This window comes from Betta splendens, chromosome 9 (genome assembly GCF_900634795.4).
Source record: "Betta splendens chromosome 9, fBetSpl5.4, whole genome shotgun sequence".
Classification (NCBI taxonomy): Eukaryota; Metazoa; Chordata; class Actinopteri; order Anabantiformes; family Osphronemidae; genus Betta; species Betta splendens.
In genome coordinates this window covers 25,156,564-25,174,602 of record NC_040889.2, presented here as the reverse complement: position 1 = coordinate 25,174,602, position 18,039 = coordinate 25,156,564, and the positions used below count along the sequence as shown (strand labels likewise).

The 18,039-nt window shown below is 41.8% G+C and overlaps 1 protein-coding gene and 1 pseudogene across 1 annotated transcript; one reads left to right on the top strand and one right to left on the bottom strand.

Annotated features, from left to right (window-relative positions):
- Positions 1–284: 284 nt before the first annotated feature.
- On the bottom strand, positions 285–2,495 carry pdxp (pyridoxal (pyridoxine, vitamin B6) phosphatase). The gene is made up of 2 exons (XM_029163103.3): positions 1,665–2,495; positions 285–1,382 (listed from the first exon to the last, which is right to left on the bottom strand). Exons 1-2 carry the CDS (start codon positions 2,260–2,262, stop codon positions 1,036–1,038), a joined length of 945 nt encoding a protein of 314 aa, XP_029018936.1. The 5' UTR covers positions 2,263–2,495; the 3' UTR covers positions 285–1,035.
- A 2,492-nt stretch (positions 2,496–4,987) lies between these two features.
- On the top strand, positions 4,988–7,654 carry LOC114862936 (GTPase IMAP family member 8-like; annotated as a pseudogene).
- Positions 7,655–18,039: the final 10,385 nt, after the last annotated feature.

The following is an 18,039-nucleotide window of genomic DNA, read 5'->3' as shown; positions in this document are numbered from 1 at the left end:
TCTCAACGTTTTCCAGGTCTTTAATTTTGAAACATGAATTGCTTGACCTTCAGCTGCACTACCACTATTTCCAAATCCAGGCATTAAGATGAAATGCACAAAAGGACTGAAAAGATGCTGTGTATGAAATGGGGCTGAATGTGTTGAACTATTAGATGTATACGATTAAAGTGATATTGTGTATTGATCATGGTTTGATCATGATTTTGATTAGACTTATCGATCCCAAAAGCAGACAATAAGGACGTTATCGTTTTCAAAAGAAGAGAAAATAGTATTTCAAATCAGTTTGTAGTATTTATTGTTAGCATTGCTGGCATGCTTTATATGGTAAACATTAACACCACTGAAATATAACAACAGTGCCGTATGACTGGCCACCATTAAACGTGTTACTGGTTTCTAGCTAGATTTTGCAAGCCTCGTATTACTCTGCTGAATATTGGCACATGTAGTACAGACATGACAGAAAGGCCAAACGTGAGTTTCCACGTCACCTGCCCGACAGACAGATTGTCTTGGTCTCGACCACAGCTGAGAGGAGCTCACAGTGTTAATTTTCCCCTGCTGCTGTGAACCTATGGAGGCGAATTCACACTCAGGCAAACACGTAGTAAGAGAAAACGTTTCTGCATTCAGAAGTACAAATGAACAACCAGCTGCTAAACACATGAATGTTAGTACAGAACACTTCATGGGTTTACAAAAATACCTCTGCATGTTCCAAACACAACCTATGAACAAGAAAGTGCAGTATATTCATGTACTAATATCAACAGTAACATTTTCAAATCACACATGGGCACGACACTAGAAACACTGAGGTATGCATTGGATTATTCAGATTATTTCTGAGGAGATTATTCAGTCCTGTGTTCTGGTCATAATGGGACAGCGCCATTTTACTTGAGGAACACTGACACTTGCCAATTACTGTTGATTGTGAAGTTTTGTTTGCAAACGCAGGCTAAACATTGCACGTGAATCACAGTAAAAGCAGACGGCGACCGCTCTGGAGGAAAAATAACTTGCTTGTCAGTTGCTTTGTTCATCCAGTTCCTCAAACGCAGGTAAGAAATCGGCGATGGTGTCCACTACGTAGTTGGGTACTAAGCTGAGGTTGGTGGGCAGCTCACTGTTCTGGTACTGCTGGGCCTCCTCCATCTGAGACACGCCGGTGAGCGTGAGCATGGTGTCCAGGCCGCAGTTGGACCCGAACAGCATGTCTGTCTCCAGCCGGTCCCCGACCATCAGGCACTGGGCGGGGTCCACTCCCCTGAACTGACTGGAGATGCACTCAAACATGAAGCGGCTGGGTTTGCCTATGACGGTGGCCTTACGGCCTGAGGCCACCTCCAGGGCAGCGGTGAGGGAGCCGGAGCCTGGTAATTAGGACAAGAGCAAGGTTACATACACAGATCTAAGGACAAATCTGTCCATATACAGATATATTACAAGATGTTCATGTTTCAGTTTTCAATCAGTTTACAGGTTCTTTTTTAAAAACACTGAACTATTACTATATTATATGAATGTGACGTTCACAGTGGGTCCTTCCAGTACCACACTAACAGTGAGTGTCATGCGCAGCACCAGTCAGACCAGAGCCGTCACTAACTGGACTGAGTCCGTCTGAGCGCCAGCATCGCCGCATCACCGCCTACCTGGCAGGATCCTTCCGCCTGACAGAGGGTGCCAGGGGTCGTTGTCGGTGGCCAGGAACAGGCAGTCCGGGTCCCTCAGGTAGCACGACGCTTTCGCCAGTTTGAGGAAAGTCAGTTTATCGTCGTGTCCCACCAGCACCGCCTTGACGTCCGGAGCCAGGGCGCAGTCGTAGATGGTGGCGTCCGGGTCGTCCGCCTCCGCCACGCAGGGGATGCCCGCCTCCTGCAGCTCGCTGCGCAGCCCGTCGCAGCCGATGACGAACACCTGGCCGCAGACCTTGACGACGTCGCGCAGGTAGAGAGCGGAGCAGTAGGACGAGCTGAAGATCTGCTCCAGCATCACGTCGGTGAAGCCGAGCCGGTAGAACTTGTGCACGTAATTCTCCCGGGGCCTGGTGCTGTTGTTGGTGACGAACACCACGTTTTTGCCCTGTCGGATGAGCGAACTGACCACCTTGGCGGCGCCCGTTATCGCCTTCTCCCCGTGCCATATGACCCCGTCGCAGTCGAACAGGAAGAAGTCCTTCGCCTCGAGCAGATTCCGAATCTGCGGACCTCGAATTTTCTGGCAGCCTTTGAGCCCAAAGGCGCCTGCCATCCCGGCGTTTTCCTCGGCTTCGTCCGTGTTTCACCTGCTAGTGGTTCCCCATGGTAACTGCGGTTTTTAACGTCACGCTAGCAGCGGCTACAAACGGTACAAAAACAAATCGGTGCCACAAAATCACATTGCGGAGTCCTTGGTGCGGCTACAGACACGGACAGCGGGCTACAAAAACATTGACGTCTGACCCCGCCCACTCTGTAACCACTGACCAATCACACTGTAGGACGTTAACCAATCAGCTTGAAGTGTGTCACAAGGCTTTTGTCAGCAACATCCTCACAAAAATGAAATTGCGCCAATTAAAAGGCGGTGGAATATTTAAAATATGACTTTCTGACATATACACATAACACACATAACAGTTGTAATAAGTAATAAATTATGTAACAAATCATGTGAGATAATAAATAATGGTCCTAGGCATGAGTCATAAAAAATTTAGTACATACATGCATGGTATACTTTCAAGATTTCTGTTGGTGTGGGGGCAGATATCTGAATGGTCAAAGACCAAGCTTTGCTAATTGGGCTCTCCTCCCTGTGAACTCTCAACACAGATGTTAGGTGTGAGAGGGGATACAACAGAAGGGAAAGGGGTCCTTAAATGCCTGGCTACTCTCAGCAGTAGCATGAGCATTGACCATGACTATTGGCATGAGCTTTGTCAGAAAGGGGCAGCACATTCAGTGGAAACCAACAGAAGAGTGTTGGGGGTTAAAGTTGAGACATGCAGGTGGTGCTGGTGGTTAATGATTGATGAGCCAGTGGAACAGAACACTTATCCAAACACACTTACACACACAAAGAAGGTATTTGCAGCCAGAGCAATGGTATCACATGTATTGCATGACTTTATTTATGCAAAATGTAGTAAGCTGTGTCTCTTCTGAGAAACATCTGGGGCTTTATTTACATATCTGTGTCTACTGCATGTGTTTTATCAGGGAGTCTGGTATGATTGACAGTTTCTAGTTTGTATCCTGAGCCTGTTTGCTATTTAAAGTGACTGCTAGCAGAGGAACACCATGGCTAGAGCAACTCAAAGTAAGCCTTGTATTAACTTTTCAGCTCTGATGTCAGTTTTTCTTGCATTTTAATATTAAACACTGCCAGAATAGATAGTTTAACAAATTTAATCCTCAAATCTGCAAACATTATATTTGATGTTTCTGCGTTACTCTGTATTTACAGATGTGAATCCTCTGACACGCAGCAGCAGCTATGAGCTTCTGCCACCTCACAGTGAGTTTAAAAATATGGGTCTGGAGTTAAATTAGATAATATTAGATGTAAATGTGTTAATTTTCTTTCTTTTCAGTGTCTGAGCTGAAGGTTGTTGTGCTGGGAAACAGATGGTCTGAACGGAGTGAAGTGGGAAACTTTCTACTGGGGAAAAAATACAACCACTGCAGCACCTGACCACTGATGTTCAGTGGAGAGTTAGAAGACAAACAGATAATGATCATTCACACCCCAGATCTGCTGTTTCCCAAAATGGACAAATTGACAGAGTTCATACAACAATGCCATAAACTCTCTGATCCTGGACCTCACGTGTTCCTGCTGGTTCTACATTCTGATGACTTCACTGAGGACCACAAACAGAAGCTCTGTAGAGTCCTTGGAGACTTCAGTGATGAACATTTAATCATTGTCTGGTTCTGATAACATCACCTGGAGTGATGCCACCTGAGTGGATAGAAAATCCAGCATTAAATGACATGATCAGGAAATGTAGATACAGATATATAAGGCAGAAGACCTTTGACCGTTTAGAGCTGCTAACACGCCTGGGTGAGGTATTAAAAGAAAACAATGGACGGCATGTACAATTATCAGTGGAAACAGAGGAACCAGCAAGTACAGTATTAAGTGATGTCCAAAGCTCAACACTTCACATCACAGAGACAGTAAAAGCTGCTGGTAAGTCATGAAACAAGTCTGAGGGGTTTGGTATTAAAATGAAATAATTAGGCTGCTTAATGTCAAAACCATTACAGTACAGTACAGAGAGCTGTAATAAAACATTAACTTAGTGTTTTAGCAGGAAGTTTATCTTTGTAAACAAGAGACCATATATTGTTGTGTCTTTATTCCTTATACAGTACTGTCTGAAACATGAAAGCTGAGTCACTGACACCCCTAACATTGGCCTCCTACATGAAAAAGCCTGTTAGTCCTTTGTAACCACACAAGTGCAGATGCAATAGTCACTCATGTCCCTCACGTAATATACTGTGTACAGTCCACAGTTTGTTTTACAAACAAATGTGGCATCAAAAGCAATGCAACTGTGAGAAATTCCAGCCATTTCCCCTCAGTGTTTGAAACCATTGTAAGTTTATTTCCGCACATAAATAAATTTGTCCTCTGTTCATTTACAGGTCTGTGTGCAGGTGAACAAGTCCCTCAGCATCTCCTCATGTCAGGTAAGAACTCAACTGATAACATTACCAATTATTTACTGTCTTTGCAGAAAACCGTCCTTTTGATACTGTGATGTTTCAGTCAAACTTCAACATTGTTAATTACAATATGTTTCTTAAGCCCTTAGAACATCTACCATGAATAAAAGTGTGTTACAGATTTCACCCTCATTTGTTTTGTACATATGTCTCTGTGCAATAACTACAGTCATGATGATTAGTTTGTGTCCTTTCCTTTTGTCTCTGTTTTGTTACAGTATCTGCATTCAGGATTGTGCTGATTGGAAAGAGTGAGGACAAACAGAAAAGACTTGACACAGTCATAAGGAGCCAAACCGATTCACAAGGACATATGGTAACCTATGGAGAATGGAAAGGACAACGACTAACAGTAGTGAAAACTGGAGACCTGATCAGTCAGTCTGTGGAAGCAGTAAGACGAGACCTGGAGGTTTGTGTGAGGTTTTGTTCTCCTGGACCAAATGTTCTGCTGCTGTTGGTGAACCCTTCTGATTTCACAGAGGAGAACAGAAAAACACTGAAGTTCATCCTGAGTTTGTTTGGTGGAAACGCTTTTAAATATTCAATGGTTGTTTTCACACAGGAGGGCGAAAATGAGAGAGTGAAAAAACTGATTAAAGACTGTAAACAAAGGCAACACAGTATCAGTCATTACAAAAAGGACTGGATAGAAACTGATGAAGAGTTAATGCAGAAAATGGCAAATATGGTGAGAGACAACAGAGGAGGATGTCTAACACTAATGAAAGAGGATGATCCTTCAACAGTGTTCAGCTGGTCCAAACCTCTAAACCTGGTTGTGTTTGGGAGGAAAGGAGCAGGGAAGACATCAGCAGCTGAGGCCATTGTAGGTCAGACAGGGCTTCATGCAGTCTCCAGCTCATCACAGTGTGTTAAACACCAAGGAGAGGTGTGTGGACGTTGGGTTTCCCTGGTGGAGCTGCCGGCCTTGTCTGCAGAACCAGAGGAGACAGTGATGGAAGAATCATTCAGGTGCGTCTCCCTCTGTGACCCTGAGGGGGTCCATGCCTTCATCCTGGTCCTACCTGTGGCTCCACTCACTGATGAAGACAAGGCAGAGTTACAGACCATCCAGAACACGTTTACCTCTCGAGTCAATGACTTCACCATGATTCTGTTCACTGTGGAGTCAGATCCTGGAAATCCAGCTGTTGCTGAGTTTGTAAATGGAAACAAGGAAATCCAGGATCTCTGTCAGTTGTGTGGAGGAAGATCTGTTGTTCTCAACATCAGGGACAAGCAGCAGATCTCTGATCTGATAAAAGCTTTGGAAAAAATGAGAAATGACAGATCAAGCTCCTTCACTAAGGACATATTCACCAGAGCTCTGATGGAGAAGATCACAAATGTTAACAAGCACAGCAGTGAGATTGAAGGTGATGAAAACCAGAGCACAGAGCCTCTCGGGATGGTTCTGATTGGACGAACTGGCAGCGGCAAGAGTGCAACTGGAAACACTATTCTAGGAACAGAAGATTTTAAGTCAGAGGCCAGTCCAAGGTCTGTGACAAAGTTTTGTCAAAAAGCCTCAGGAGAGAATGATGGACGACCTGTTGTTGTGGTTGACACTCCTGGTTTGTTTGATACAAGTCTTTCTAATGACGAGATTCAGGAGGAGCTGGTGAAATGCATCAGCTTGTTGTCTCCTGGACCTCATGTGATCTTACTGGTTCTGCAGATCGGTCGCTTCACAGAAGAAGAAAAACAGTCTGTGGAGCTGATCAAGAAATATTTTGGAAAGAATGCACAACATATTATCATTATCTTCAGCAAAGGAGATGCTCTCAAAAGACCAGACAATTGAGAGTTATATAGAAAAGTTTGATGACACTGTCAAAAAACTGATAAATGACTGTGGAGGAAGGTTCCAGGTCTTGAATAATGAGAACAAAACAGATCGCATTCAAGTCAGAGAGTTACTGACAATGGCCAACAAGATGGTGAAAGAAAATGGAGGAAGCTGCTACAGCAGCAAAATGTTCCAAGAAGCTGAGGCAGCAATAAAGGAGGAAGTGGAAAAGATCCTGAAGGAGAAGGAAGAGGAGATGAAGAGGAAGGAGGAAGAACTGAAAACAAAACATGAGGCAGAAATGGAAGCAATAAAAAGAAGAATGGAGGAAGAGAGAGAGAAAGTTGAACAAGTCAGGAAAGAGAAAGAAAAACAACTTGAAGAAATCGAAAATAAAATTAACAGAGAACGCAAGGAGAGAAAGAAAGAAAAGGAGATGAGAGATGAAGAGGAGAAGGAACAAAAGAGAGAGGATGAAAAACAACGACAGAGCTTAGAGCAAACACTTGAGGAGATGGAGAAAAAAATTCAATCAGCATCAGAAAAAAAGGAAAATACTGAGGGAGAATTGAAACAGAACAGAGAGGAGATGATGAAGCAACAACAGGTCTGGAAAAAAGAAAGAAAAGAGTGGTGGGAGAATCGATACAGAGAAAATGAACAGAGGCGTCAGGAAGAGAAGGAAAAACTGAAAAAGCTGGAAAAAGAATATGAACAAGAACTAGAAGAATATGAAAATGAGAGAAAAGAACAAGATCAATTAAAAAGAGAACAAGAGGACAAAAAAATAAAAGAGTTAGAGGAAAAGTACATGAAACAAATGGAGGATATGAAGAAGAAACATGAAGAGGAGGCCAAAAAACAGGCTGAAGAATTCAATGAGTTCAGACAGAAATACACCAAAGACTTTGCAGCACTGATAGAAAAACACATGGAGGGAATAAAGGAACTGAATCTAAAACACGAGAAAATAATTCAAGAGATCAAAGAAGAACATGGAAGAGAAAAAGAACACTCAAAGAACAAAGAACAACATCTGAAAGAAGAAATGGAGATGTTGAAGAAAAACCATGTAAATGAAATAAATGAACTTAAAAAAGAATACAGCAGCAAATGTATCATCCTCTAATCAGCTTTCTCAAACTGATTGACAGCGATTCTTAAGAAATGGAACATTTGTGAACACCTATAACGCAGACGTGACTGGAGCTGCAACATTTACACAATAAGATAAGAGTAATTAGTGGGAGAGCTGAACAGCTCTCACACTATTGATATCTTCGCTCTTTATTTTTTTTTTCTTATTATTATTTCGCCCCGTTTTTCGGTCGCTTTCATCGCCTCAACGCTTTGTCGTAGAATCGCCGTTCAACTTTCTAATCGTGTGTCGTCTTTAGGAGATGGGGGCTATTACTTTTCACGTTTTCAGCTTTTCAACTTTTAACGTTATTCAACGTTTTTCGTGGTTTTTTATAATGGTCGTCTATGGGAATCATCGTTCAACTTTTTGTCAACCTGCCTCTTTTCGTCAGCTTCTGTCATCGTCATACTTTGGCGTAGAAACTTCATTTCAACGTCAAAAGCGTCTATCATCTTTCAACGTTCTCCGTGTAAATCAGCGTCCTCGTATCTTTTATAGTTTTCGACTTGTGAGCGTTTAAATATCGTGTGGTTTTTGTTAAATTTTCAGCTTTTCCATTAGTGTGTATTGGCTCTGCTAGAGTGCGTGATGTCACAGCTACAGTGAGAAGGCGCGCTTTTTTAAGACAGAACTTCTGTCTTTAACTTGTCGCTACAGCCACAATTTTTACTCTATCAACGTAATTACTTCACTAAATCGTAGTCATACTTGTCTTCTTTCTAATGATGTGTCTGGCTTTACGCTCAGACCTATACTTTAGTCGCTATCAACCTCAAAGCGCAGAGACATCCTGAAATTCTCCCATAGACTCTAATGATAATTTATGGCAGACGTCTGGAGAAAAACAAGGAGGAGACATATTTTGAAATTGCCACTGTGGCTACAAGCTTTTGTCCTCAAACATAAAATTCACACCATTTGCTCATTGAAGCCTTGGGACTCGTAAAATGAAATAATCTTTGTGATAACTATCATGGTTTAGCTGGAACAAGCCTGTTTATACAGGGTGAAACTCTGCTTTTACAGAGCAGAGTGAGCCTGATTTTCCCGCCTTTCGTCTCCATGGCGACGGCGCAGCTGCAGATGTCACTGACAGGTCAAACTCCTGATGCTCAGTGTAGACAGCAGTTCCATGCTTATTACTGGTTACTCAACTACACTATTGGATTGTGTAGTAATTAAGCACACACTTCCTCTAAATCCTTTCAAAATAAAAGCACCAAGCCAAATAATTAGCTTTAATAGCAATATTTCTGCTTTTAGATGGGTAATTATGACTATTTAAAGATAGATTAACAGTTTAGTAATTACCCACACATGCTTCCTCTACATCCTTTCAAAATAAAAGCACCAATGCCAGTTATTAGCTTTGAACTGCACTGTTTTTGCCTTTGAATGGGTAATTATGATTATTTAAAGACTAATTGACAGTTACGCTATTACCCCCACACATTTCCTCTAAATCCTTTCAAAATAAAAGCACCAATTACAATTTATTACCCTTAATGGCAAGATTGATTAGAAAATTTCTGGTTCTGAAAACTTACCAATCGTTAATGAGACTACTTTAGAGTTCAGTAAATAACCACTCACACTTATTAGGGTGCTTTTATTCTGAAAGGGCTTAATCTGAATATTTTGCTTTAATAGGTCTATTCTTGCTATTGAATGAAATATTATGACTATCTAATGACTATTTTATAGTTTAGTAATCGCCCACACACAACCTCTAAATCCTTTCAAAATAAAAGCACCAATGTAATTTATTACCTTAAATGGCAAGACTTTCGTTTCTGACTGGTAAATTTCTACTAGTTATTAAACTATTACACAGTTAGGTAATTATTTACAAATACTTTCTTCAAATCAAAAAGATAGTCAGCTTATTTATGATTGTCAACAATGCACTCTGGTCAACTTTTTAATCTTTGACATCTTTTTACCTTGGTCAACTTTTGAGTCATTGTCATATTTTAATCTTGTCTTAGTATGACCTTGGTCATCTTTCTAATCATCATCTTTTTAATCGCCATCTTTTGTCATCGTTTTAATCTTTGTCATCGTTTTCTCGTTTTCATCGTTTTGCCGTAGTCAAGTTTTGGACGTAGTCAACTTTTTGACGTCAGCAGCTTAATCAGCGTTTGTCATCGTTGCGGCAGCAGATCAGCTCTCCCACGTAATTTCTCGAGAAATTACTTTTTCTAGTTAGAGTTGACAGTTCCAAAGGCAAAGCTTCTTGTATTTTACTTCATATTTACTGCAAATTGTAAAATGTAAAGTTGCACCGGATCACCCTGCAGTGGGTCTGGATTAGATTGGGTTGCAGTGTGTTTGTTTTAGGCAGTTTTTAAAATTTGCAGTAATTTATTTAGTTGTATATGTGAAATCTTTATTCCAATTCCAATATTCCATTCCAATCCATTGGGTGCCGATCCACCAATTGAGAACCAATGGTTTACAGAACAAATGGAGTCTTTGTTATTTTACACTTCATCAGAGTTTATTTTTTATTTTTGACAGTTCAGCTGTACTGTAGCTGTACACTAAAAAAAAGATTCTTGCCCCTAATAAAACATATTCTTAAAATATCCTAGCTTTCATGTATGTAAAGTATTATTCACATGAAAGCTAGGATTTCAAATGGTTATGTGTTTTTTAAATAAACATAACTTAAATATACTCAAACATATACTATGTGTAAACTATCAGATAGTTGAAACAGGTTGGTCATTAGGGTTATGCAATTAGATTACATTAAGTTAATGCAATTTTACAGATAAAGCTTGCGTTTTGTTTATATACCTGATGTACTGTACAGGTAATGAGGAATTTCATATTAACGTTAACTATTTCATTAGTTTATTATTATATGAAACATCTACATCCAATAAGATAAGACCTGGTTTATTGATTCCCTTGGGGAAACTTTGTTTTCTGATGGCATAAACTATGGGGTGCCAAATGTAAAAGGAGCACCTATAACTAGTTTTCTCACATTTAACTAAATGACAGTGTAAATGTAAATGTTAAATGTAAATGTTAAATGTAAATGTAAATGTAAATGTAAATGTAAATGTTAAATGTTAAATGTAAATGTTAAATGTAAATGTTAAATGTTTGCCGAGTGTAAACTGAATATTCATGAATAGGCAAGTAGACTCTACCCCTACCCTCAAACAGCGCTGGTCTCAGATCAGAGACGCGAACTCAATCGCCTCAAACAGTGCGCGCAAACCTCACCCACATCTGATCTGGAAACTTTTGTTTTTTGCCTGGACGTAACTTCGGCTAGCTAGTATAGTTAGCCAACTAATTCTCCACTGGCGCCACAGAAATATTCTTTTTAAACCTACTTAACTCCTCATTAATGGTGTTTACGACAGAACGGCAGTTTGAAGCGGAGCCTCAGCCCGAACACATGCCGTTACAGCCCGTTCAATCTCCCCCAACGGGAGGGAGTCGGAGCCGGTGGCCATGATGGCTTCGACTTCAGGCTTCTCTCCAGTATTTTCGTGCACCGATCCAGAGTCAGATGTGGGCGGAGCTATGCGTACTGTTTGACGTGTTTGAGTCCACGTCACTGATATAGGATAATAGGGGGTGGAGTCTACTTAAATAGTCAGTCAGTTCGATCATTTAACATTTACATTTAACACTTAACATTTACATTTAACATTTACATTTAGATTTAACATTTAACATTTACATTTAACATTTACATTTAACATTTAACATTTACATTTACATTTAACATTTACATTTATATTTAACATTTACATTTATATTTAACCTTTACATTTAGACTTTTGCACATTTAACTAAATGTGAGAAAACATGTTGTGTCATTTAGTTAAATGTGAGAAAACTAGTTATAGGTGCTCCTTTTACATTTGGCACCCCATAATAAACTGGGCTTGAACTGACAACTTTTAGGGAAATTGTAAGTTCCCTTTATAAATCTTGCATAAAAGAGACACAATAAACTCATTGTGTCTCCCTCTTTAGGATTTTACTTGCAAGGAGTGAGCAGTACGCAGCTACAGTAGGCAACTTCCTCTCACTGTAGAGAAGACAAGAATTCAGCTCATAATATGTATTCCACTCTGGGAGATGCAAAATATTTTCTGCACAAAGCAAGCATTGGCCTCATCAGATAAGGCTGAAACACACCGGTACTCCCTATTTCTTGCAGAGCAGAAGGGAGAAACCTTCAAGGCCATTGCACAGCAAATGAGGATTACAGCAAATCAGCAAAATATGTTTCAATTTTTTTTTCCAACAACAACCTTCTGCTTTCTGTCTTAAGACTAAAGCAACTGAGCCAGCTGAGCACTACCTCCGCCACTGTTGAAGGAGTTGGTACTTCATTGCATAAGCAATAGCAATGGAGTATTAACTATATAATTTTCAATTATGTTTATATGTTTTCAGTGTTCATAAATAACCAATAAACCTTATATATTCATATTTATACTTACAGGTAGGATCAGTTCTTCGGTGGCCCAGTGGGTAAGCAGTAGTCTGAGAAGTAGGAGGTTCCAGGTTTGAGCCCAGTTGGTCTCAAAGGTTCTGAGGGCAAAACTTCACACTACATCCTGCAAGTGGGGGAACAGATGCAGAGAAGGCAAGTGATTCAGTTATCTTATTTTATGTAATTATTTCATATAATTATAAACCGATCAAATAGTTAATATACAGTTTCTCATTACCTGTACATCAGGTATCTGATGGCATAACCCTAACCTGACTGAATGACCTTACATTAAATCTTATCTTTTCCTGTACTTAGTTTTTATGTGAATTAAATTGCATAAAGTACAAGTTTTAGGCATGATTATTTTTTTGAGTGTATAGCTCTGTCATAATCTTCTTTCACTCGCTGCTAGTGAAGGGCACAGGATCTGAAATTTCTCACAAGGTTTCTGCATGTTTCAACAAGTCTTTTAGATCTTTTAGGACTTTTTCAGCCCAGTCTGAAGGCATTTTACTGTTACAAGATTTGTATTTTCAACTGATCAAAAAAGATTCAAAAGTCTCACTGTTGATCTTTGGGCCCACGACTCATCTCATTAGATAATACCTTTTAATGAACAATCTAACAATCACTAAATGCTTTTCTAAAATAACCGATTTCCTCTCTGCATCCTAAAATCTAACAGATAAATGATAAAATATTATTTGCACTAGGATGCAACAAGTATGTACATATTGTAGCAACGATTCCGAGTTGCGGGGCATGATGGGATATTGTGTTGAGTTGTGCAGCACCGTGAGGGAAGTTGTTGTTAGTTCAGGTTACCCTCACGGTGCTGCCATGTGTTCAAGTGTTCTTTTGGTGCAGTGGATAATAAAACTGACCATTGCTCTTCTCGCTCTTTTTTTCTATGAGTTGCTTGAACTCGTGGTGAACAGGCACTCTTACCATTAGCACTCAGAGTAGCCTAGTATTATGAGAACAATAATTTCTTTCATATTATAATCTCATATAAGAGATTATCATATGGGTAATGATTTATGTCCTGCATTTAATATCTTATGTTTTGTCTTACATCTATCTGTTATATATTTGACATTTTTGGTTTGTTGATGTGCACGATAAACATCCATGTTTTTGATTAGCTTTCCCCATTATTTTTATTTTCATAATAAATTACACAAAAGACAACTCTCTTATTTGCTTCTTTATGGGAACTTTCCACCACATTTTTATGAACAGGATCTTCGCTGCAGGTCGTCTGGATGGTGTGACCAGCTCAGCCTCCAAACCTCTACAGACATTCAATGCTGGAAGGACTGCTCACCCGTCTGAATCATTTTTGGTTGAAAAAAAAAATTCTAATATCTGGTTGAAATTTTAAAAATTAGATCAAAAGTCTGTTTTGGGTGGTGAGACAACAGTTGCTAAAGGTTGGCTTGTGGAACCGAGTTTTGTCTGTACTGGGAGTACAAACAAGGTTACAGATCTATGCACAGTCCACACTGAGGGACACTGAAGAAAAAAAAGATGGAGCGCGTTCGTAGAGTGAAGTTTGTTCAACATACGAGGGCCTGACATTGAGAAAATACTTCAGGAAAGACTCTACCGCCAGGTCTGGTATGGAGAACCGAAACTGCCATAATCAAATCCATCCATCCATTTTCCAAACCGCTGAATCCCATATGCCCATTACTGCAGACACCACTAAGCTGCTGAAACATCGGATGCTACTGTACAGGTCACAATGAGCCTGTCTAAATTACAGTGTGTTCAGACTGTCTTTTTTAGGTTTTTGTTCTTATTGTAGGAACTTCATTCCTAACTTTAACGTCTTCATCGTCCACTTCTTCTCTCACGTGGACGTTTGAGGCTGAATCACACTATCAGACCATACATCTACACACGCTCCTGAGAAAACACACACACGAGCAGCCTTGAGTTCCCGATGCTGGACGACGTGTAGACTCTTTATATCACGGGAGTGACAGTGACTCAGGTGACATTGGGAGGAAACCTGGCGGTGTATCTGTGATCAGCTGATCACAACCTGAATGAACTGTCAATGCATCAACACCCAGGTTGAAAACAATCTAACACTACTGCTCAATCCTTACAAGACATCAATTGTAACCTTAGTTGTTAGATTTCATTTTATGTTACTTTGCTCATTTGGCTAATATACTTGTATGCTTGTATGTGATTGCATCCTAAAGTTGATTTGATGTTTGATTTGCTCAGAATCACTTTATTCACTGGTACAATTAGTTTTAATTCTTCATCTACATCAGAAAACACAAGAAGTACTTGTCAACTGTAGCAGCAATATGTGCCATTATTCTGGTTAACCCCTGATTCTCCTATTTACTCTAGACACAAATGTAGAATTAAAGATCCAAAAGTCAGATAGCCACCCTGAATGGCATAACAGTAGACTCACATTCTACTGTAAGGAACCTTGATGTCATCTTTGACCAGGATCTCTCTTTTACATCATACATTAAACAAAATTTCCAGAACCGTCTACTTTCACCTTAGAAATATAGGTCAAATCAGAAGCATCCTCACAGAGCGATGATCAGAAACTGATTGATGCATTTGTTATCTCTAGGCTGGACTACTGTAACTCCTTACTCGTAGGATGTCTTAACAGCTCCTTAATGTCAGGATACGCCACACAAGATGGTGGATCGAGGCTGTGGAAGTCCATTTGGACCGAGTCAGAGCCAGGGAAACCAAAGTAATGGATAAACAGTCTCTTTAATCAAAACTTGAACACATAACTAACATGAACAAAAATATATGAAAAAAATATGAACAAAATAATGGATAACAAAAATAGGTTCATTAAGGACTAACATGAGCTATGGCAAATCATGAATAACTTAGCTAGGGCATTGCATGAACAAACGTGGCTGCAGGCAAGAGGTGCCACTGCATGTCTTACATGCAGTGCAATGCAAGGTAGATGAAAGGTCTGGGCGAGAATAGATGGTGGTGGGGTTATAATCCAACAGCCCAGAGGAGGTGAATAGAAGGGTGGCCACCTCCCATTGCCACTTAACCGTTGCCATCAGTTTCCTCCTGGAATGTCGGCGGGGTAAGGCAGGAGCCACAACAAAGACTAGACCTGAAGCTTAGACAGACAGTGGAGCCGTGGCAAGTTGTGGGACCTGGTCAGGATGTGGAGAGAGAGCTGTTGTGGTGAGACTTGGGGCTGATGTGAACTGGAAAGCAGGTGCAGAAGCTGTGGCTTGGTTAGGGTGTGTAGCCATTTTTAGGAACTGAAGCACCGAATACATTATTTGGTCCAACCAGGGTTCAGAGATCATTCGTCTATTTGAACAACTGGGCAATATCAGGTGATAGCAACATCAGAAAGAAGGAGCACAAAAAGGTCGAGAAGGGCTGAAAGAGGAGATAAAGAAGATGTGGGGCATATATATATATATGTGTATATATACAGAAAACTCCCTTCTCACCCCACGCGGGTGGTCACATCCACTTTCCAAGCTCGGGTCCTCTACCAGAGGCCAGGAAGCTTGAGGGTTCTGCGCAGTATCCTTGCTGTTCCTAGGACTGCACTTTTCTGGACTGAGATGTCGGATGTTATTCCAGGGATCTGTTGTAGCCATTCCTCCAATTTGGGGGTCACTGCCCCCAGTGCTCCAATCACCACAGGCACCACTGTGGCCTTCACCTTCCAAGCCTTCTCCAGTTCTTCTCTGAGCCCTTGGTATTTCTCTAGTTTCTCATGTTCCTTTTTCCTGATGTTGCCATCGCTTGGTATTGCCACATCCACCACTACGGCTTTCCTCTGTTCTTTGTCCACCACCACAATGTCTGGTTGGTTCGCCATTACCATTCTGTCAGTCTGGATCTGGAAGTCCCACAGGATCTTGGCCCGCTCGTTCTCTACCACCTTGGGAGGTGTTTCCCACTTTGACCTTGGTGTTTCCAGTCCATACTCTGCGCAGATGTTCCTGTATACTATGCCAGCCACTTGGTTATGGCGTTCCATGTATGCTTTCCCTGCCAGCATCTTACACCCTGCAGTTATGTGCTGGACCGTCTCAGGGGCCTCTTTGCACAGTCTACACCTTGGGTCTTGTCTGGTGTGGTAGATCTGGGCCTCTATGGCTCTGGTGCTCAGGGCCTGCTCCTGTGCGGCCAGGATGAGTGCCTCTGTGCTGTCCTTCAGCCCAGCCCTTTCAAGCCATTGGTAGGATTTGTTGAGATCAGCCACGTCAGTTATGTTCCGGTGGTACATCCCGTGTAAGGGCTTGTCCTCCCATGATGGTCCCTCTTCCAGCATCTTATCCTCTGTTCTCCACTGCCTGAGACATTCACTCAGCACGTCATCTGTCGGGGCCTTATCCTTGATGTACTTATGGATCTTGGATGTTTCATCCTGGATAGTGGCTCTCACGCTCACTAGTCCTCGGCCTCCTTCCTTGCGGCTAGCGTACAGTCTCAGGGTGCTGGATTTGGGGTGGAACCCTCCATGCATGGTGAGGAGCTTTTGTGTCTTAACATCTGTGGTCTGTATCTCTTCCTTTGGCCACCTTATTATTCCCGCATGGTATCTGATCACTGGCAGGGCATAGCTGTTTATTGCCTGGGATTTGTTCTTGCCATTGAGCTGGCTTCTTAGGACTTGCCTTACTCGTTGGAGGTATTTGGCTGTTGCCGCATTCCTTGTTGCCTGTTCAAGGTTGCCGTTTGCCTGTGGTATTCCAAGGTACTTGTAACTGTCCTCAATGTCTGCTATTGTTCCTTCTGGGAGTGAGACCCCTTCTGTGTGGATTACCTTGCCTCTCTTTGTCACCATCCTCCCACATTTCTCGAGCCCGAATGACATCCCGATGTCCGAGCTGTAGATCCTGGTGGTGTGGATCAGTGAGTCGATGTCTCGCTCACTCTTGGCGTACAGCTTGATGTCATCCATGTAGAGGAGGTGACTTATGGTGGCCCCGTTCCGGAGTCGGTATCCATAGCCAGTCTTGTTTATTATTTGGCTGAGGGGGTTCAGGCCTATGCAGAACAGCAGTGGGGACAGTGCATCTCCTTGGTATATGCCACATTTGATGGATACTTGGGCAAGTGGCTTCCCATTGGCTTCAAGGGTGGTTTTCCACAACCTCATCGAGTTTGCAATGAAGGCCCTTAGAGTTCTGTTGATGTTGTACAGCTCCAAGCATTCAGTGATCCATGTGTGTGGCATTGAGTCATAGGCTTTCTTGTAGTCGATCTAGGCTGTGCACAGGTTGGTGTGTCGCGTTCTGCAGTCTTGGGCGACTGTTCTGTCTACCAGGAGTTGGTGTTTGGCTCCTCTGGTATCCTTATTACTGCCCTTCTGTGCTTTGCTCATGTATTGACCCATGTGCCCACTTATCTTAGCTGCAATGATGCCTGACATGAGCTTCCATGTTGTGGAGAGACAGGTTATTGGCCGGTAGTTGGGTGGGCCTGCACCCTTTGAGGGATCCTTCATTATCAGGATCGTTCGCCCTTCGGTTAGCCATTCAGGGTGAGTCCCATCCCTTAGCAGCTGGTTCATTTGTGCTGCCAGGCGCTCGTGGATTGCAGTGAACTTCTTTAGCCAGTAGGCGTGGATCATGTCAGGGCCGGGTGCTGTCCAGTTTTTCATACCTGAGACTCTTTGTTGGATGTCTGCCACTGTGATAGTCACTGGGTTCTGTTCAGGGAGGTTGCTGTGGTCTTCCCTCAGATCCACCAACCACTGTGCATTGCTGTTGTGTGACGCCTACCTTTCCCATATACCTTTCCAGTACTGTTCAGTTTCCAGCCTTGGTGGGTCTGCTCTGTTGTTATTACCCTGCCATTGAGAGTACACTTTCGCAGGTTGTGTTGCGAACAGCCGGTTTATTCGTCTGGC

What these genes read in the sequence shown, in the direction of transcription:
- pdxp (XM_029163103.3), bottom strand. Translation starts at nt 2,262, where the DNA reads ATGGCAGGCGCCTTTGGGCTCAAAGGCTGCCAGAAAATTCGAGGTCCG. An exon ending in AGGCGGAAGGATCCTGCCAG is followed by an intron (nt 1,383 to 1,664) that starts GTAGGCGGTGAT and finishes CCTAATTACCAG; the next exon opens with GCTCCGGCTCCCTCACCGCT.